Source organism: Podarcis erhardii (assembly GCF_964252035.2).
Source record: "Podarcis erhardii genome assembly, chromosome: 5".
In the NCBI taxonomy this organism is placed as follows: domain Eukaryota; kingdom Metazoa; phylum Chordata; class Lepidosauria; order Squamata; family Lacertidae; genus Podarcis; species Podarcis erhardii.
In genome coordinates, this window is record NC_138509.1 from 54,254,758 (window position 1) to 54,276,425 (window position 21,668).

General features: G+C 42.5%; 1 protein-coding gene across 8 annotated transcripts in view; it reads left to right on the forward strand.

The window, feature by feature from the left end:
- SORCS1 (sortilin related VPS10 domain containing receptor 1) overlaps window positions 1-21,668 on the forward strand; it is a 426,493-nt gene that overhangs the window by 305,941 nt on the left and 98,884 nt on the right. For all 8 annotated transcript variants that reach the window (XM_081863380.1, XM_081863382.1, XM_081863381.1 and 5 more), the window contains exons 15-19: window positions 392-509; window positions 2,292-2,422; window positions 11,741-11,854; window positions 12,645-12,816; window positions 19,831-20,017. In XM_081863380.1, the coding sequence (XP_081719506.1) occupies window positions 392-509; window positions 2,292-2,422; window positions 11,741-11,854; window positions 12,645-12,816; window positions 19,831-20,017 (722 nt within the window). The remainder of the gene's footprint in view (window positions 1-391; window positions 510-2,291; window positions 2,423-11,740; window positions 11,855-12,644; window positions 12,817-19,830; window positions 20,018-21,668) is intronic.

Here is a 21,668-nt window from a genome sequence, read left to right on the forward strand (position 1 = left end):
AGTGATGAGTACTGAAGAAAATATTTTGAATAAATCCCTATTGCATTTTTAATTTGCAATTTTTCTTTTCTATTATAAATTTATAACACATGATGAAAAACCCAACATACTATTTTGACACCACACATGTGCAAACACATTCTTGGCAAGTTGGGAAGAACGAAGGACATTTGGGAGTTTTGTGAAGCTAGACACTACTCACTGGTATTGCTCCACAAACACATTGCCACACTTACTTCATTGTTATGTGATAGAGTTTTGCATTTAGTTCAGCTATCTGGGCTGCTATAAATTCACTACAGGTTGATTCAAAGATACTAAATATGGATAAATGTATGCTCTTACTCAAATGATTACTTTTTCTGGTAACAGTTCAGTATGTTTTGTGCAGAGTTTTTGGGCACTTCAGCCATCGCTCTGAATGGCAGCTGGTGAAGGTGGACTACAAGTCAATCTTCGACCGACGGTGTGCTGAGGATGACTACCGCCCCTGGCAACTTCATAGCCAGGTAAAAAAATGTGCGCCATTATAATCTGGGACCAAAGATACAAAGTTCTGTTCACCCTGATTTATTTGCCTGGCCTCCTGTAGGGATCTGATATATGCAAATTCCAGCTGTGGTAATTGGGCTCTTACAGTAGAAGGTGGACCTTGGGCTTGCCGATCGAAAGGTCGGTGGTTTGAATCCCCGCAATGGAGTGAGCTCCCATTGCTCTGTCCCAGCTCCTGCCAACCTAGCAGTTCAAAAGGTACCACTGCGACAGGAAGGTAAACAATGTTTCTGTGCACTCTGGTTTCCATCATGGCTTAGTTATGCTGGCCACATGAAGCAGAAAGCTGTCTGTGGACAAACAGCAGCTCTCTCAGCCTGAAAGCGAGATGAGCGCCACAACTCCGTACTGTAGTCGCCTTTGACTGAACTTAACCCTCCAGGGGTCCTTTACCTTTTTTACCAACAGGTTTATGTTTATCTGCATTCCTTCACACACACACACACACACACTTCTTTGCCAGAGTGTTTTTGCATTCCTCAGCTGGAGTCTTTGTAGTGTTAAGGAAAGAGTGGCCAATTTGCTTTGAAAGTGGAAGAAGACATAAAACCACTTGCTATTTCTAATTTGTTAAACAAAGAGCCTCAAATGGGAGGGGTGTGTGTTTGTGTTGGTATCCATCTATCATCTATCTATCTATCTATCATCTATCTATCATCTATGTATCTATCTATATCTATCATCTATCTATCATCTATCTATCTATCATCTATCTATATCTATCATCTATCTACCTATCTATCTATCATCGATCATCATCTATCTATCATCTATATCTCTATCTCTATCTATCTATCTATCTATCTATCTATCTATCTATCTATCATAATCTATCTATCTATCATCTATCTATCTATCTATCTATCATCTATCCATCTATCTATCATCTATCTGTAGGGATAAACCTCACCATTATGAGGGAGTGTGAAGTGGAATTCTATGTCATGCTAATAAAATCATTTCACCAGCACAAGCATTTCCTCTTGCTAGATCAAACACTCTCCCCTTTCCTCCCCTTCTGCCCTGTTCTGGGAATTCTCCCAACCCCAAACCCCTGTCGGAAATCAAGCCTGTATCAGTAGTATTTGGCAACTCTCCAGGCACCCGGCTTGATCTCCTGTTGACCTCCCTGTCTGCATTCCCCAGCAAGATTCAGGCTAGGTCGCGATAGGCAATTCTTCTCAGCGTGAGAAGAACACCCCCCCTCTTTTCTGCCCCCCCCCCGGCAGGGGAAAGAGATAGACAGAAACATATTTACATGCCTTTATTTCTGTCTTTGCAGCATTACAGAAAACATGACTGCTCTCTTCAAGCTCCAGCAGTCGTTTTTTTATTTACATGCCTTTATTTCTGTCTTTGCAGCATTACAGAAAACATGACTGCTCTCTTCAAGCTCCAGCAGTCGAGAGACAAACACTTCCTGTACTTCCTGTACAGGAACAAAAGGAAGAGCTCATATTACACTCTGAGCTAATTCCGGTGCTTCGCACTGTGAATTGACTGTCCCTCTGTTTCCCACGGAACAGTCCCAACATTCCATCATGTGATGTTTTCAAGCTAGCAGCTCGCAGCTGCATTGCTTCTATATCATAACAACCCCCCAGAGTCTTTTGGGAGTGAGGGGTGCATTGAGAGAGGAGAGGAGGAAAGGCCTGTTGTGCAAGCAGGACTTATTGTTTTGGCTCTAAACCACACAACTATTTGATTGAATCCATCCCATTGTTTTTCTCTCACCTCAGGGAGAAGCATGCATCATGGGAGCAAAAAGGATCTACAGGAAGCGTAAGTCAGAAAAGAAATGTATGCAGGGCAAGTATGCCGGAGCCATGGCATCTGAACCATGTGTCTGCACAGAGGCAGACTTTGATTGGTGAGTACCACTTTCAGCATTTTAGCAAGGCTATAGTTTATATGGCCCTGATATTGAACACAACGTTGGCAAGGGCACTGGAGACTATGAATGCCTGAGGAATTTGATTTCAGTGAATCCTGATGTGAACTGACTTGATCCCACCTCCCAGTCTATTCAAATGAGGAAGTAATTATTCTTGTATTTCAAATTTTGTGATATAATTCTAGGCTGAAAAATGCATTAAAATGCATTTGTATTGTGTGATGAAATACGTATTTAAATATTAATAAGAGTATTGATTTCCCTGCAGCTTTTGTGTTTTTTAAAAAATAAATAAATGCACAAATCATTCAAGACAAGCCTTTTCTAAAAGTTTGCTGCAAAATATGTAGAAGGGAATTTCTTTTCTGCCTCTAAATCATGAATTTTCCACACCAGCAGTCACAGTCACCATATTTTTTCCCTCTTTTGCAAGTGGTTAAAACCCTTCTTACTACCACCTTTTAGCACCCAGTCTGGGAGAAAAAATCAGCAGGAGCTGAGAAAAGAGAAGTGAGAAATACTGAAAAGTATTTTGTATAAGATTTGAGAAATGGTTTGAGGAGAGGAAATTGGAGGACACCCATGGCCCCAGGGAGTTGGCACTTATATTCCTTCCTATCACTTGGATGTCAGGGAGGGACAGTTACAGATGGGTAGCCGTGTTGGTCTGCCATAGTCAAAACAAAATAAAAAATAAAAAAATTCCTTCCAGTAGCACCTTAAAGACCAACTAAGTTAGTTCTTGATATGAGCTTTCGTGTGCTCATACCAAGAACTAACTTAGTTGGTCTTTAAGGTGCTACTGGAAGGAATTTTTTTATTTTTTATTTTGTTTTGAGGGAGGGACAGTTTAGCACCCTGTCGATATTCTGCTTTTTGTATCCTGGATTATACGAATTACTCCTGCTCTCAGCTGTAATGCTGTTTAACTGCATATGAATTCTTTATAATTGCAATATTTTATTTCATAAAGTGTGTTCTTGTCATAAAATGTATGCACTTTTTATTTTGTTTGTGACTGTTGAACATAGTGCGCAAGCTAATTTATAGTTTTAAGTATTGGCATTTAACTACTAGTGGGGCAAGATTTTAAAACACAGATTTAGGCAATGGGTGCTAATCCAAACATTTCATCCTACTTTAGCAAAGAGGATCAGACTTTGTCTGAGGTGTGCAAGTAAAATGCCCTTCTCTTGTGAAAAAGGACAATAATGAGTGATGCATTCCATTATCTTTAGACTTTCACAGTAGGGAGCAGATTAAGATTACAATCCTAACTCCATTTACCTGAGAGTAAACCCCATTGAATTCAGTGGGACTTACTTTCAAGCAGACAGAATTGCAATCTTGGTGCATATAGGCTGCCTCTGGCAATGAACAATTTTGTGCAAATTAACAAACAATACGTCAGAAACAAAAAAAACAATGAGGCACCTGTCAGGACAATAGCAATTATATATCAATGGATATGTAAATTACATACATTGCAAAGCAGTTTTCATGCCTGGTTATGTATAATGTGCACATGTTGTTGTCGTTTAAAAAACAAACTTGCTGTAGAGAATTAAGTTGAAAATCATTCATAGCAAAGAATCTGTGCCATGCAGGGGGTTTAATGGGTGAGTGGAAGAAAAAATGATGGATAATCCATTTCCAATGGATGCCTCCAGCATTAATATTATTTTTGTGGGGTGTTTTACCAATATGTAGATACACATTGGTGTATCAGTAGAACACTATGAAAAGCTAATCTTCATGCAATCATGCATACATATCACATCAAGGTTCCCTTTCTGCACTATTGTGTCATAGGGATGATGCAGAAACATTCAATTTTAATCAGAAACTTCCTAATTTGCACTTCTTGTACTGTGTTGGGGGCCACCCAAAGTGGCTGGGGCAACCCAGTTAGATAGACGGCATATAAACAATAAAATTCTTATTCTTATTAAAACAATGCATGATCTGAAATGCAATTATCTTTCAAAATCTGCACTTTTCTGAATCTTATGATGCAGTTCTCCAGACAACGTATGCAAAAATGTATATATTAGGGGAAAGTCTGTATAACAATGAGGAACTTATTTTTAAAAATTCCAAATTGCCACAGAAATGTGAAGAACTGAATCTAAGAATGGAAAAATGAAACAAAGCCTATCTGATAGATAGATAGATCCATCCCTAATGATACCTGATTCTTAATACAAACTTTACTAATCTTATGTTCTCAGATGCAGAGCATGAGATAAATTATGTTTTCCATAGTTCAGGGTATTGTAGAAACAGCACTGGCGTCAGACATCCATTTATTTGTATGTCTTTCTAAAGTAAATTTTATGCTTTCCACAATTAATTATTCAAGCACCTACTACTTTTTGTTGTTGTTGTTGGGGTGGGCATGAAAAATCTGTATTTACCCCAAAATAATGATTTTTTAAAAAAAAATTAAAAAATAAACACTTACTGTGTAACTACAGATTGAAACTATTTCACCAGAAAGGTTTGAAAAAAAAATGTATGTTTCTAGAAACAGAAAGTAACGTATTGCCAAAATGATTTTTGGAAGAATGAGTGAGTTACAAAACAGGAAAGGAATCAGCTTAGCAGAGAGATTACATTTGCATGCATTGCCAGCTTCTCACTACCAGGGGGCAATAGTGTTTCAGAAATGATTATCACAATGAAAATTGTGTACTGGTCCTAAGGACAATATTACCTAGCAACTGCCTAGAAGCTAAATTGTATTTATTTAAGTAGTAAATGGATTATGGGATGACACATATGTTATTAAAGCATTTATTTACCAGGTTTCCCAGCATTTTACTGCAGCATGCAAAGTATCACTCCAGCTGCAGATTTTATTTTTTATTCTGTACGAAAATGAATCTCGACATGTTTTTTAAAAATGGATCATTTCGCTTTTGTGCTAGGTTGGCTGTAACAGTGACCTCCATTACTTGTTTAATGTCCTAACTTGCTTTGCTAAAGCACCATGAGTCAGAACAGCTTATCTTTATGTGAGGATAGTAAAAGGTAAAGTGACCCATGACCATTAAGTCCAGTCGTGGCCAACCGTGGGGTTGCGGCGCTCATCTCACCTTACTGGCCGAGGGAGCTGGCGTACAGCTTCCAGGTCATGTGGCCAGCATGACTAAGCCGCTTCTGGTGAACCAGAGCAGCGCACGGAAATGCTGTTTACCTTCCTGCTGGAGCGGTACCTATTTATCTACTTGCACTTTGTCGTGCTTTCGAACTGCTAGGTTGGCAGGAGCAGGGACCGAGTAACGGGAGCTCACCCCATCACAGGGATTTGAACCGCCGACCTTCTGATCGGCAAGTCCTAGGCTCTGTGGTTTAACCCACAGTGCCACCCGTGTCCCTATGTGAGGATAAATGACTTCATAATCAGAACAGACCTTATAGTGTGTCAAGGAGGTGTCTATACCCAAAGTTATAGCCCCACTTCAATAATTACATGTTTCATATGCCCCCTTTCCTCCACCATGTAGATGATAGAGTAAGTGTTGGGACCACCACATAAATTCCTGAAAGTGCACAATTTTTGCTCCCCAGTTTGAGGAAGACAGATTCCACACATGGGACCTCTCTGCAATAGGGGGCATTCACATGTAAACCTTGCAGTTCACATGACCACCATGGAAGGAACATAAGGTATACTACACACCTACCAACTGAATGCTGCAGGCAAAGTATAATCATAAGAGGAGTTAACTGGATTAGGCCAATGATCTCTCCAGGCCAGCATCCTGTTTTCACAGTGACCAACCAGATGCCTATGGGGAGACCACAAGCAGAACCTGAGCACAACAGCATTCCCCACCCCACACAGTTTTCAGCAACTGGTATTCTGCTGTCAAAACTCAGATAGCAACACTGAGGATAGGATACACCTCCTAAAATGGCGGTACTGATCCATAGATTAACTGAATTATTATTTGAATCTTCTTATCCAAGTCAGTGATATTCTACATATAATCATGCACACACATAGACCTTACGTGGTCTCCCTCACACCTCCCCGTGGGTTTTTAAACCTGAAAAAAACCCATAAGTGTTGAACCTCACTGCGTGGAAAAGCTACTGGAGCAATCGTTACAGTAAGGGTAACCATTACGGTCGTGTGAAAGTAATAACGTAACATGCAGCACAATCTTTGTCTGCTCAGAAGCATGTACCATTGAATTCAGTGAGGCTTATTCCAAGGTAAAGTGGGTTTCATGATTGCAGCCTTAGGTGTCAGGCTGTCAGGGAGCATGTCAAATACCAGTTTCAAACACCAGATGTCTGGCTGTAATGCTATTGATCTTAGCGCACTCCCATTTTCATATTTAAGTAGCGGGGGTTCATCCTTTGTCCCAATTGATGCTGATGCTTGTTGATTGCAAGGCAGCCTGTTGTGTCTGCAGTTAGGCAGCAATTTGTTGTTATCATCAGAGTTCTGTGTGCATCAGAGAGAAGACAAGAAATTCATTAGATTACAGGTCTGCAAGGTGAAAGAGCGATGCTAATGCCTCTCTAGTGAGATGCAAAGGAGTTGCTTCTGTCATTTCTCAGCATATTTCTCTCTCTCTGTGTAGGTAGGTGAATGAATGGATGTAAAGGCAGGCAGGCAGGGAGTTGCCAAAACCAAAAAATGTTGCAATCAAAAGTCAACATCTGTTTGCTTACTGCAGAGAGCTAGTTTTGTGGTAGAAACATACAAATGTATCTTAAATGGAAGTTAAAGTTGTTGCTGTTGTTTCACTACTTGTCCTTCAATTTAAAATCACAAGCTGAGCTACAGCACTTAAAACACAATGCTAAAAGCCCTGTTCCATGCGCAATAAGCACGGGATGCCTTTGCCTGGCAGCATAGGGGCCCATAGATTGCAGCAAAATGCTGGGCAAGGTTTTTGCTTAGTATCTTCTCTGTGTGATGCGCTCATAGGAAAAAGCTGCCCTTGTTGCAGAGCGGAAGGGAAGCCTATACAGTGGTACCTCGGGTTACATACGTTTCAGATTACAGACTCCGCTAACCCAGAAATAGTGCTTCAGGTTAAGAACTTTGCTTCAGGATAAGAACAGAAATAGGGCTCCAGCGGCGTGGCAGCAGTGGGAGGCCCCATTAGCTAAAGTGGTGCTTCAGGTTAAGAATGGACCTCCGGATCAATTAAGTACTTAGCCTGAGGTACCACTGTATAAGGCTGCTTCCCCTGGAGCTCACAGTCATTTTGGTATGAGAGCTTCCTTCCTGCCCACCCTTGGGTTAGAGCCTTCAGTGAGCAATTTTGGGTTGCTGGTTGACAGGTCCGGAAATGATTTTTTTCTCTCTCAACCCGATTCGCACTTCATCGGGGTTTTTTCACCTTTCCCTTCTTTTGTTAGGTGGAAGAACAGTTGTTTCTTTGAGGGTGAAAATGGCATTGGGCAGGATCAACCTAGCCTGGGAGGGGGCATAAGGGGTCTGAGGATTCAGTATCTGCCTGCTTGGAATCAGTGGCGAAGCTGCATGGGGGTGGAGAGCAGGCGGGGACGTGGCTGGCGCCCCCTGGGGGGCATGACACGTGCCCTGGGGGGAGTGGCGCGGCACCTGCAGAGGTGTGGTGCGCATTCTGGGGGCATGATCTGGTGCCTGTGGGGGCGTGGCATAGTGGTGCCGGGGGTAGTCCGTTCCCTCCGCACTCCTGTTCCTCTGCCAGAGCTTGGAATCTGCAGTGAGACCTTGCTTGCTTGGTTTGCACCATGGCAAGGTTCAACACTGGCTGACTCCTGTCATACTGGTTTGGAGCCTTCCAAACCTAGCAGATCCATTCCATTAACATGGGACTTGTGGAATGATGAACTGATCCTGGGACCCAATGCCATGCCAACCCTTGCCCTGTCTACTGCTATCAATAAAGGTTTGGCCTGATTTTATCCCATCACCGTTGTACAGTCTGCTTATTTTGCTGCTGTCATGGGCCACATAATGCACCTACCTGGGCAAACAGTTTCAAACAACTTACAATCTCAGAATTAAGGTGGAACCTAAAAATATACATCTCAGGTGTCAAAAGTCAGGGTAAAGAGGTGTGCTACATAGTGAAGATGCCAGGAAGTAATCCAAAAGGTGTGCACAGGTGAGAATTGTAGAATCTTCTCCACCAACCACACTTCACCTCCATGCATACAACTCCTTTTCCCAATGACTCTGCTTCCAGCTAGGTTCAGGCAGGAGAAGAGTTCAGTACCTCATGCCCATACATCCATTATGCTCTTAAAATTGGATCCCTAGTCACGCAAACACACAAATTGCCCTTTGTCACTCCCACACCTCTCACTCTTGTGTCTTCAGAAATTGTCCAGTAGCACCTTAGGGACCAACTAAGTTTGTTCTGGGTATACGCTTTCCCCCCGCCTTATAGCTTATACCCAGAACAAACTTAGTTGGTCTCTAAGGTGCTACTGGACAATTTTTTATTTATTTCAGCTGTATCCTAGGTGTGATGGCCCCTGGGAAACATTAGATTCTCAGGGCAACTAGATATTTAATATAGATGGAGGGGTCCTGGAAATGGCAAATCCAAGGCTGCCAGGGCAAATGTTACAGTCCATCAAGAACGCTCCAGTCCATCAAGACACTAGTGAGTATAACAAGCAAGGATGCATGCAATCTCTCAGTTCCAAGAGATTGCTCCTATGTTCAAGTTTACTTTGAGTCTATATGCCTCTTCTCCTAGTGCTTGCTCTAAAGGAGCTTTGGGGAGTTTCCAGACAGGCTTCTCATTGGGCATTCATGCCAATAGATTCACACAAGCCTTACACAGAGGTTGTACAATGTTACCTGTTTAGTGAACATTCATCGTGACATCTTCAAGTGGAGATTATACAACATTGCCAGCTAGTGGTTGTTATCCTGCACTTTCCAAATTTTTAATCAGACATTTTGCACTTACAAAAGGGATGAGATAGCTGTGCTGGAAAGTTTGGGATGCCAACCAAATTTTGTGTGAATAAACAATCTCTCTGGAAGTGCCCTTGCACCACTATTAAGCAACAAAGGGGGGGGGAGGTGAAGAAAGCATCCGAATAAGAGCATGTCCATACAAACATACATACAAATGAAGTGGCCCTGACAATAATGATAGAGATTTGAAGGGGTCCAATTGCCTCAACAAAGGGATATGGCCCATATCCACCAGTTCAGTATATTATGGGGGTGTGGAGTTAAATAGCATAGTAATCTATAGTATATTGGCACATTATATTGAATTGCATGTTTATACAGATTAATTATTGATAAATCATAGACTCTAAATATGAGGTCTGAATCATGATTTCATTGACAGAGTTCAGTCCTGGAATATATGAAGATACGCATCTCTGAGTATATGCAGAGTGTTTTTCTGTCACCTACATCCAGCTCTCAAAACATCTTAACTAAGGCAGGACTCCCAAGGCAATTCAAAGGACGGCTTGAGCCCTGTTTCTGCTCTTTTCAAAATGAAGCACTTGTGTCATCCATATCCAGCACTGAGCGATATCATCTAGGATTCCTTGCCTAGAAGAAAGGGTGCATGTAGCATAAAAACTCAAACTGATTAAATCAGGCTTTGAACACGTATTCTCTTTTCTGCATATTTTGCTGCTCTGCCTTTCACTTGATTATTGAACATGCTGTGAGAGTGCAGTGTTACAGCTTTTTAATTATATTGATACATGAGACCTCAGCAATACAAGCATTTCAGTGTGTTGACAATCAGATTACAGAGGAAAGAAACCTCATTTATAAATAAATGAAAATGAGTTTTATCACTTGTGGAATGATAATTTCAATAGCCTTTACGCTGTCTCTCCACTTAGGATGCTTAGAAAATTATTTTGCATCCTTTGGGTAACCAAGTATCTGTTTGCAAAACAATTAACCAGTGTTTAGCATGCTTGCAAAAAGACTCAGGAATGTTATACATATGAAAGAGTGAAGTGAAAATGTTGGCTCAATTCCATTGCCAAAAAGAAAGGATGGGGTCAGGGCTTTTTTTTCAGCTGGAACTCACAGGAGCTGAGTTCTGGCACCTCTAAGGTAGGCACCATTGCCATTCTAAAAGAATGAGGGGGTGTTCATTGTGAGTTACAGAACCTCTTTTTCTAGAAAAATAGCACTGGACAGGGCTGTCCAACAAGTGCTAACTGCATCATCCCTTCTCTACCTCTGTACCTTTTCTTCTGCACTCTTAGCAGAGGTTCAGCCATCATTCTCCCCTCCCTTTGCATATAACTTGTTTTCAAAGGAAAGTGAGCAATTCCTGGGACGACACTCAGCTCAGTTGTGGACCACACATTTTGCACCCAAAAGCTCCCACATTCACCCTCCGACATCTCCAGTAAAAGGATCTCAGATATCAAAACTGGGGGGCAATCTTAGAAACTAGTGGGGAGTCAGAACAGACAATCTACTGAACTAGATTGACCAATGGTGAGATCTGATATAAGGCAGCTTCATTTCCTCTGGCCATAGTTATCCTCTAGATAATTTCCAACATCACACAACAAGCCAGAGAAGTGAAGGCGACTAAATGCATGGGGAGTCTGGTACATATTCACTGTGCTTTGACCTACCCATCCACTGGGTACTAAAGAGTAGTTTCTGCTAAAATTATGATACCGAAATGAATGGTCATAATCCAAAATCACCCAGGCTCAAATGTTGTATAGTTACTGACAGAGCCATACCTAGGCTTCCTTGTAACCTTGGCAAGGAGCTATATCAGCACCCTCACCCACCCCACCCCATGTGCCCTTGGCAAGGAGATGTATTGGTGCCTCTGAAGCCGGGAGAGACCAGAAACTCAAAAAGTTTGCACTTTTTTCACCTTTCATGCTCTGCCAATGTCTTTCTCCATTGCTGCTCCCCTCCGCCTCTCTTCCTCCTCCTCCTCTGTTGGTCCATCTGTCTGAGCATGCAAACAGATGGAGGGGGGGGGCTCCTAGCCACTCCAAGCAAGAGTGGGGAGGTATGGTTTTTGAGCCATTGGTAGGAGCCAATTTGACCAACTTCTATGTATGCCCATGATTACTGATTGAGGCAAATGCAGACAAGAAGCCCAGAGCTGTAGAACACCACCCTCAAGTTGTAGACAGATGTATGTATACCTGTGTGAAATCGATATATGTGCAGAAGACAAAGTAAGCTTCCAGGCCTGTATTTATGTGGATGTGGTATACCTTTGCAGGCTTCACTGTAACATGATCTCTCAGAATTATGTGCTTCTGATTCGCATATCACTTAAACAATCTCTCCTTCATTCAAACCAGTGACTATGGATTTGAGCGTCACAGCAATGGCCAGTGCTTGCCTGCATTTTGGTACAACCCATCCTCCTTGTCAAAAGACTGCAGTATTGGTCAGAGTTATCTCAACAGCACTGGGTAAGTTGTTTTCAGATCAGACTTACCAGAATCTAGTTGTTAATATTATTTGTGAATGGTTGTTAAGCTTTCCTCATGTTGTTCATCAGGTCTATTGCAGAGCAAGGCTTCAAATGCGGAGGGGCTTGCCAAGGGATTCTAAGACAGTCTAGCTACCAGTGATGCATATGACCCAGCCTTCCCTGCTGTGCCAGTCTGGAGCTGGCACACAAGAAAGTCATATTTATCCTCCCTCTCTGGCTGACATCAGTGCCAGAGCTTTGGAAATGGTGGCATCTCTGCTTCTCCATTTATCCTCATTTTGTGTTAGGTTGTGTATACACTATACCTTTAAAAGCAAACATACACCCCTCAAAGAGTTACGGGAACAGTAGTTTTTTTTATGAGTTGCTGGGAATTTTAGCTCTGTGAGAGGTAAGCTACAATGCCCATCGTTCTTTGAGGGAGAGAATCTGCTTTGAAACTGCTTTTAAGTGTGCACGCAACCTATGCTGTTTTGTGATAAAATTCCTTATTACTGATTGCTGTCAGATTAACATTTAGCATCATTAATGGTCTTATTTATTTTGGCTTCTTTCTTATATCTGTGCATTCTTAATTTGTTGTGAATAGCTATGTTACTTTTTCTGTAAGAAGTGATGAAATAATAACAGTTGCTGTTACTGTTATGATTTGCTTAAACTAACTGGGATGTTGTGGTGGTGGTCTTGAAAAAGCGTAAATAGTCTTAAGTAAGCATTTTGCAGTGGTCCTTCCTTACACTGTTGTGTCTGCTTGCCACTTTCAACAGGTATAGGAAGGTTGTATCTAATAACTGCACAGATGGTGTGCGTGAACAGTACACAGCCAAGCCTCAGCAGTGTCCTGGCAAAGCCCCACGAGGACTTCAAGTTGTCACTTCAGATGGCACATTGACATCAGAACAAGGGCACAATGTTACCTTCATGGTGCAGCTGGAGGAGGTATGTTGTCTTTCACACATTTCCCAGTGGGGCTTTTGAGTCTGAATCGTTTAGAAGAAAATAGATAGAAGTGAACACAATTAATTGGCCAGTGGGATTTAACTGATTAATGGCTTGATAAATATGAGCTGTGTATCTGGGCTACAATAAGCAGGGCCTCATTAACTTCTGTAACCTTTGCTCACTTCCACTTTTGCCCTTCACAATTCCTTGAAGGGTAGACCCGAAAGTGAAGTTACCTGGGCAAATATTGCCAAGCAAATGGCAAAGCCAGCATTTAGAGGATATAGAAAAATGTACATTTCTGAAACAATGCATTCTGTCAACTACCATTTGTTACTTACACGAGGCATGGAGGACACCCAGTCTTGCTTAAGAAGTGCTGGTTGAGGATTAGTTTCTATGCTGAAACAGACAGTTATATTCTTCTTGAATCCCACATCTTAGTGATTTGAAAAGTCAGCACCTACTGGTGAAAAGACAACCAAGGGATAATAAAGACCCTGACATCCCATTTATCAACCATTGAACTCAACATTATCAAATGCAAGTACTCATAGGATAGTTTTATGATAGGTGCATTTGCAAAATAGTAATGTGTGCATTTGCAAGGAGTTAAGATGGGGCATTCACTCTGTAGAAATCTAGAGAAAACCTCACCCATCGGTTCCCATCTTTATACATGTTTAAGAAATAGATGTACAAAACTGACTGCAGCATCTGAATCGAAGCAATTTACACAATATAAGATAGCATATAAGTATAGAGGGTATATTTGTGTTGAGACATGAAAAGTTTTTTGCTACCAAATTTGGCTCAAGACGTGTGTGTGTGTGTGTGTGTGTGTGAGAGAGAGAGAGAGAGAGAGAGAGAGAGAGAGAGAGAGAGAGAGAATATTTAAAATTCCTATGTTATAGGTGTTGTAAAAACCAGTTAAGCACCATCTCTGCACTGGACTATGGCCTGATAAAATTGAATTACGATAATCTGCATAATGACCAGAAAAAGCAAATGCTTGAGAATTACATTCTGGAAGACAACCAAGGAGAAACAACAACTGCCTGTTGCAAAACCTGATTTAAAACATGTTTTAAACATCTGCAAGGATAAAGAGATAACAAGTCATTGCTTAACTGAAAGCTTCCAATTAAATGTGAAGCTTGGGACTAGATTTAAAAACATTTTGATTACATCTCATTGTTTAACACTTTGATTTACATGTAAGGCCCAGCACTTCATAGGAAAAAAATCATGCTTGCAGCCTCTTGGGTGAGACTGAAATTGATTGTTTGAAGGTGTTGTCCTCATTAAGATGATTAAAATTAGCAGTATCATCTCCTCCCACATTGAAACTCCATGGATGACTTACACGTAATCAAGTTATAATCATATTCTGTAAATGGGCCAGGTTGTTACTTTTTAATCCATAGGTGTAAAGAATCTCAGAGGTTGTGGGAAGAATTCAGGTATAAAATACAGCTAATTATTTAACACCTTGCTTGTTTATATAGCCATGGGTTAGGCATGTGCATCAGCTCTGTGTATACCCTGAATTATAAGGTGCATTGGGGTAATTCAAGGAAGGTTCTCATTTTACCTCATTAGATTGTTCTATTATCAAGATGCCTTGAGGGGTATCACTTCATTTTCAAGTGACTCTGTTTGGACCCAACTAAGGAAGCCCTGCAGAGCTCAAGAGGGAAGGTGATAGAGAGTTGGGGGAGAGGATCTCTTATTCTGATGGATGGGGCTAGCTTTTAATCATAGTGAATTATTTCCTCGGGGCACTCCAATCACGTTGAGTTGATGGAAGGGTTGGAAACTGCTTAGAATCATAGAATCACAGAATTGGAGAGATAAAATGAACCCCAGGGTCATCTAGTCCAACTCTGTGCAATACAACTCTGCAATCTCAACTAAAGCTTCCAAGACAGATGGCCGTTCAACCTCTTCTTAAATACTTCCAATGAAGGATCGTCCACCACCTCCCAAGGGAGTCCGGTCTACTGTCAAATAGCTCTTACTATCATAAAGTTTTTCCTGATGTTTAATTGGAATCTCCTTTCTTGTAACTTGACGTCATTGGTTCGGGTCTTACCCTCTAGAGCATACGAAAACAAGCTGACTCCATCTTCCATGTGACAACCCTTAGATACTTGAAGATAGCTATCATGGCTCCTTTCAGTCTCCTCTTTTTCCAGGCCAAACATACACAACTTCCTCAACCATTCCTCATAAGGCTTTATTTCAGGACCCTTGATCATTTTGGTCTTCCTTCTCTAAACACATTCCAGTTTGTCAATATCCTTCTTAAATTGTGATTGTGGTTTGAGGACCCGACCCCCGCAATGTGGAATGAATGCACAAGGACACGTGATATAAGGTTAATGGGCAAGAAAAGGCCACAACTTTATTGATTACAGCAGTGATAAGGTATTGGCTTAGGCACTGGATGTCTAAAACAAGGGGGTTTATTCACCAGTAGGTGGAGCCTGTTGATGCTAATCCAACTATAGGCTCTCCCCTGATGGCACCGAGGGTCGTGCCATGGCCTCCCGCCAAGCAGGCATCGGACAGAGTACACGACCGCCGGATTCCTTTAACGGAATACCCAAAAATTGAAGGCATAGGCGATGGCCACACCTAGCTCTTCGACACACCACAACACATTATTCCAATGCCTAACCTACCCACCAATACCACGAAAGTTGTGACGATTGCTACGAGGTAGGCAAAAAAACCAAAAAGCCTAATGCCAAATGGAAAAATTCCTACCAGGCCCCCTGGACAACCAGGGCGACCAACCTAAGGTCCATAGCAAGGCCAAGGAACTAAGACCCTGAGCTTGAAGGGAGTGGAGGGTGGGTGACTCGCGACGAGACGACGGAGAGGAGAATGAGGCCGAGGAGGGGCTGGCGCCGCACCACATAGGCTGCTGAACACGCCCCCTCGGAGGCACCTGGTTGGGTGCCTGCCGATGGGCGTGGGCGCCAGCCAGGTGAGTGGGGGAGGCAAGGGGGCTACCGCCCCCTGCTAGGGGCGGAGCTCGGGCTCCCGCCCACAACCACTCCCCTCTCTTCCAGGGAGGAGAGTCTTTTCCAGAACGGGATGCACAATTATTCCTGGTGTAGTCTGATTACAGCAGAATAGAGTGCGACTATTACTTCCCTTAAGGGATGCGGATGGTGCTGTGGTCTAAACCACTAAGCCTCTTGGGCTTGCCGATCAGAAGGTCAGCGGTTCAAATCCCCGCAACAGGTTGACCTCTACTTGCTTGGTCCCAGCTCCTGCCAACCTAACAGTTCGAAAGCGCACCAGAAAAAAAAGTGCAAGTAGATAAATAGGTACCGCTCCAGCAGGAAGGTAAACGGCATTTCCGTGCACTGCTCTGGTTTCCGTGTTCCATTGCACCAGATGCTGGCCACATGACCCAGAAAAACTGTCTGAGGACAAACGCCGGCTCCCTCAGCCTCTAAAGTGAGATGAGTGCTGGAACCCCAGAGTCGTCTGCTACTGGACTTAACTGTCAGGGGTCCTTTACCTTTATTACGTCCCTTGATCTGGATGCTGTGCTTCTTGTTGATGCAGCTCTCTCATAGAGAGAGCACAGAACAATTCAGAAACAGATCATTTTTTAAAAAAGAAATATGCACGGATACAAGCAGCAGCAGGTGGCAGAACAGTACAGGCAGGACTGTGTTGCTGACCTGGCTTCCCAATGCTGGTTACTGGGGGGGGGGGGCAAAGCAGCAGGGAGCTTGGTGCAGTGCAGCCACAACAGCAAAAACATCAGATTGTGCCCACTCTATGAAAAGCCCCCATTCAACTTGCCCCTCTCTGGATTACTTGCACTGCAGCAATCCAGGGTTTCAGACAGCAGTATTTCCATCAGGCAGAAGATGTTGGGGGATGAACTTGGGGCTTTTTGCACACAAAGCATGTGCTTTTCAGTATTAAGTATTTGGAGAATATTTGATAAGTATTCAGGTACTCAGAGAATGTTTGAGCACTATTGGATGCCATAGAGGACCATCTTAAGGAGACTTTGGGGAAGAAATGATTAAGATACACTTAGAATCACAGCTTTGATGCATTGATGTAAAACCTGTGGGAGAAATGTGTTCCCTTTACTGCCTACCTTATTATCTGAGCTCAGCAGCGTCACAAAACTATTCAGTCTAGCACTACATTTGTCACTGTGATGAATGAAAGGTGGGGAATGACAGATACAGATCAGTCTTTTGTAGTTTCATGTACTGTAGAAATCCTCATTATGGGTGTCAGTTACACATACCTAGCGATATTCTGTATTTACTGAGTTGCTCTTGTGCAGCTTTCTACACCCTACACTGTAATTTCCTGGACACCCTACACTGTGATTTAGTCAAACACCTGTTTACAGAAGTGTTCTCAAGCCATTTGGGCTTATGCTTTATGTTTGGACTGTGGTATAAGCACATCATGCAGAAATGCACTTCCTATGTATACAATACTGTGAAAGATGTTCTGACCAATTTATGGGATGCAGGGGGAAAAAGACCTGTGGGAAGCAACACAGGAACCTAGGAAAGTGCCTTATAGCAAGTCAAACTATTGGTTCATCTAGTTCCATCTGGTTTGACTCTTAACTGGCTGCCCAGGGTTTCAAGCAGGACTCTGTCCCACTATCTGGGAACAGCAGGTATTGAACCTGGAACCTCTCTTGTATGCAAATCAAGCGCTATACCACTGAACAACAACCTGTCCCCTATGCTGTGGAACTATGAAGTCAACTTTCAACACACTTAGAAACGTTAAGTTTTGGGGGTCTCTTTTTGCCCCTCTTCTTGTTTTTCTTTGCTGGCACAGAAAAAAATCTGTCCTGCTCATCACACTTGCATAAAAGCTGCTTGCCCTGAAATACTGAAGTTCTTAAATGCCAGCTTTTGAAACATGGCCTTTCAGAAATGTGTTAAATCCTGAACTACAGGTTGTGTATTCAGTTCAGGGACAGGTGGGAGGCATTTTCAGTTCAAAGGATTAAATAATTTTAACAGGAATGAACTGGAAAAAGCAAGGAAATTCACCTTGTGAAAGAGGCACTGGAAGAGTGGCAGCTGTAGGTCTCCTCTAATTAGACTGGAAGGAGGCACCTTTCTCAGCAGGAAGCCATGATGTGAATCAGAAGTCCACGTCCTGCTGCGCTCCAAAGTGATTTTCTGCTCCTTGGACAGTTGTAGACTCAGCATATTCTTTGGCCCACCAAAATTTATTAAAAGGGATTAAAAAGAAGAAGACATATTAGAAGCGACTCAGTATCTTTTTCTAAGTCCTTTTTATATTATGCCAAGGCTGCTATACCCATGTACACCTTGTGCTGGGAGCATGTATCAGTGAACCCCGTGATGCCTACATCCAGTGCTTTTTTTTCTTAAAAAAAATGTTTAGAGGTACTCTTATTTTGACTTAAGAAAATCACCATTTTATAGTTCAAGTCAGGAAAACTAAATACAGTAAATGGACTAAAGTACAAAGATTCACAAAATGTTTTGGGGTATGTATACCCTTGCATCCTCCCAGAAAAAAACACCACTGTCTGCATCTGAGTAGGCAAGAACAGCGTGAGGGTTGAAAACTTTTAAACCCACTTTGCTTTCTCCAGGTACCTTATTTACAAGAAATGAAATAAAGTTTGCACACACTTCTACCCATAACCCAACAAGAGACCGTTTGTACATTGTGTGACATCAATGTATTATTCTACATTTCCAGAATAATTTGGTACAGCAGAGGCATGACTTCTATCTGAGAAAAAGCCTGAAATAAGAGTGCCATGAGCAGAAGCGAACTTTCTTTTTCACTCATGATATCAGCAGTGCAAGGAAAGCTCTTGCTTGTCTGGAGTTGATGCCAGATGGTTTCTTGAAGGGTGTGAGGGACTTAGACAGCAAGCCTGTGAACACTTACCGTATTTTTTGCTCTATAAGACTCACTTTTTCCCTCCTAAAAAGTAAGGGGAAATGTGTATGCGTCTTATGGAGCGAATGCAGGCTGTGCAGCTATCCCAGAAGCCGGAACAGCAAGTGGGATCACTGCTTTTGCTGCGCAGCGATCCCTCTTGCTGTTCTGGCTTCTGGGATTCAGAATAATTTTTTTCTTGTTTTCCTTCTCCAAAAACTATGTGCGTCTTATGGTCTGGTGCACCTTATAGAGCGAAAAATACGGTACCTTGGAATAAGCACCATTGAACACAGTGGGACTTAACTTCCAAATTAAACACGCATGGGCTTATTTAAAATGTCGTTACGAACAAACATTTATCTCACAGACATACACACATACACATTCACATATATGTACATGCAGTCACTTTGTTGTAAAATTCCTAAATGAGATTTTGCATCTTTAGGGTTCTGACTTTTGTGGCATTCAAGCAGTCCTGTCATTCTGAGATCCATTTTTGAGATCTGACAGCATTGCAGAATGTCTCCCAGATACGGCAATCCGCGAGGAAGTTTAGGCAAAGTAGCATTAAGTGTTTCTGTGGTTCACCAAAACCCAATTATTGTGGTGTGCCAAAACAGCTGCCTCCAATTTGCTATCCCATTCGCAGGCAGAAAATTGGGAGCAGCAATTTTGGGAGTCATAATTCAACTCATGTTGTGAACCCCTGAAATGGTTTGGGGAGCAGAGAACAATTGTGTCAGGACTGGCAGTTTCTACTTTTGTGTTCTAATTCACTGATTTTGGCAGGGGCTCTTAAACAGAAAAAAGGCAAAAAGCCCCCTCCCCAGAATAACTTTGCCTACCCCAAGACAATTTCATTCTTTTCGTTTAGTTTTGCCTCAGTGGTTTTGTCAAAATCCCCCCCCCCCAATTAATTTTTGCTGAACCAGACGTAAGATTTTGACTGATCCCTATAAATGTAGATTCTTACTTGTACACCTGAATACCTTTCAAGATGGCAAATATTCAAATTGCCCTGGATTCCATATCTATTTTATACTAATTATCCTCTCTACCTCTCTAATTTAGGGTGACATTCAAAGATCAATAATCCGTGTGGATTTTGGAGACGGCAGTGCTGTGTCGTACGCCAATCTAAGCTCCACAGAAGATGGGATCAAGCACGTCTACCAGAATGTGGGGATTTTCCGAGTAACAGCGCAGGTGGAAAACAGCCTGGGGGCAGACAGTGCTGTCATGTACTTGCATGTAAATTGTATGTTATTACATTGGTATATGAAATATTTTAAAGATTCTTTCTTTCTTTCTTTCTTTCTTTCTTTCTTTCTTTCTTTCGTATACGTTTGTACTATGAAACCTGCTAAGAGAAGGAGTAGTTCACTTTTATATTAACATTTATTCTTTGGGAAGATGAAAGTGAAAGAGAAATGGATACCAAAAAAAATCAGCAGGACATCTTAATGCTGTGAGGAAATGGCCTCTCAAAATTCCCCACCCTATCTGTGAGTAAAGTAACCGGAGACACAATTTCACTGAATTTCTCCAGGGAGGATGAAAATTCTCCACCTTTTTATCCAGGCTGGGGCTCACAGTTGTCAGTAGCACAACTTCCCTCAGATTGCCATTTGTTTTTTGTTGCTGCTGCAAGAACTGTCAGTAGCAACTGTGTTAGCAGCATGACCACCATTTTGCCTCTTCCACAGTGCCCCAGACCTAGTATGATTCTTTAGTATAGCAGGAGGAGAGATGGCAACCACTTTGTGCTGTGCTTTCTCAATTTTGATTCCTCATGAAAAATTGGAAAGATTTGTTTATTAATGTATTTATATCCTGCTTCAGGCCTAGCACCAAACAGTGGGGGTTGCTGTCCTCTGGGACTGGTGGGTGAAGGAAAGAGTACGTAACATCAGGTGGAGCCAAAGTTAAGATCACAGTAGGCAGATCACACTTAACACTGAGGAACACTTGACACATGCAGACAGACCCACATAGAGAGTAGGGGAGGGAGAAAGAGCAAAGGTAGGGTCTGTTGGGGTGTGTGTGTGTGGAGAAGCTGACTGGTTGAAGGGTGGAGGGGAATAGTAAGGTTAGGGGCTGAGAGGAAATAGAGTTTGAAGGAACAATAGTGGAAGCTTGGAAGGAAGATGAAATAATGAGGTTAGATTGGGGGCAAAGAGAGCAATGTTCTAGACACTGGAAAGAGGCAAAATGAGAGGCACCAGTGTGAGTGTTGTCCATAATCAGGACCTGCAGGACATAGCTGACTTTCCACGATAAGCACACGGTTGTCAGGGGTGGTTATCTCTTCCATTTTGTTTTCAGTCACTCTCCCCATGACAGCCATTTTGTGTTTTGCCATGGCAGCCATTTTGTGATGGCTAACCCCCTAGCACTCTCTCAAAATTCAAAAGGTGCCCACTAGCCCAAAAAGGTGGGCAACCCCTGGTCTACTTGAAAGCAAGTCCCAACCAGTTCAGTGGTACTTCTTTATTATCAGTGTGTAGAAGAAAGAAAAGGAAAAAGGAATGGGAAAGGTAAAAGAAGGAACTGGCTTAGCAGGCTGAAAGGTACAACAAGACTTTTGATAAGTGGGCATTGCCCTAGGCAACAAAGTTCCTGTGTGCTGTATACTAGTGTGCACAGGGAAGCCTTGCTGTGGAGGTGCCAACTTGTGAGGGAGATTGGGGGTGGGCGACAACGGGATGTTGTGCAAGTGCCACCCCCAATTTACATCAGGATGTTGGAGGAACCAGGAACATGGTGGCAACAAGGCTTCAGTGGCCAATGGCTCCTCATCGCCCTCCTCCTCCTGCCACTGCCACTGGCTGGGGGCTTCTCCCCCCCTTCCCCTCCATGACAGGAGGAGGAGGAGCCACAGCAGCCACAGCATGCTCAGCTCCACGCTG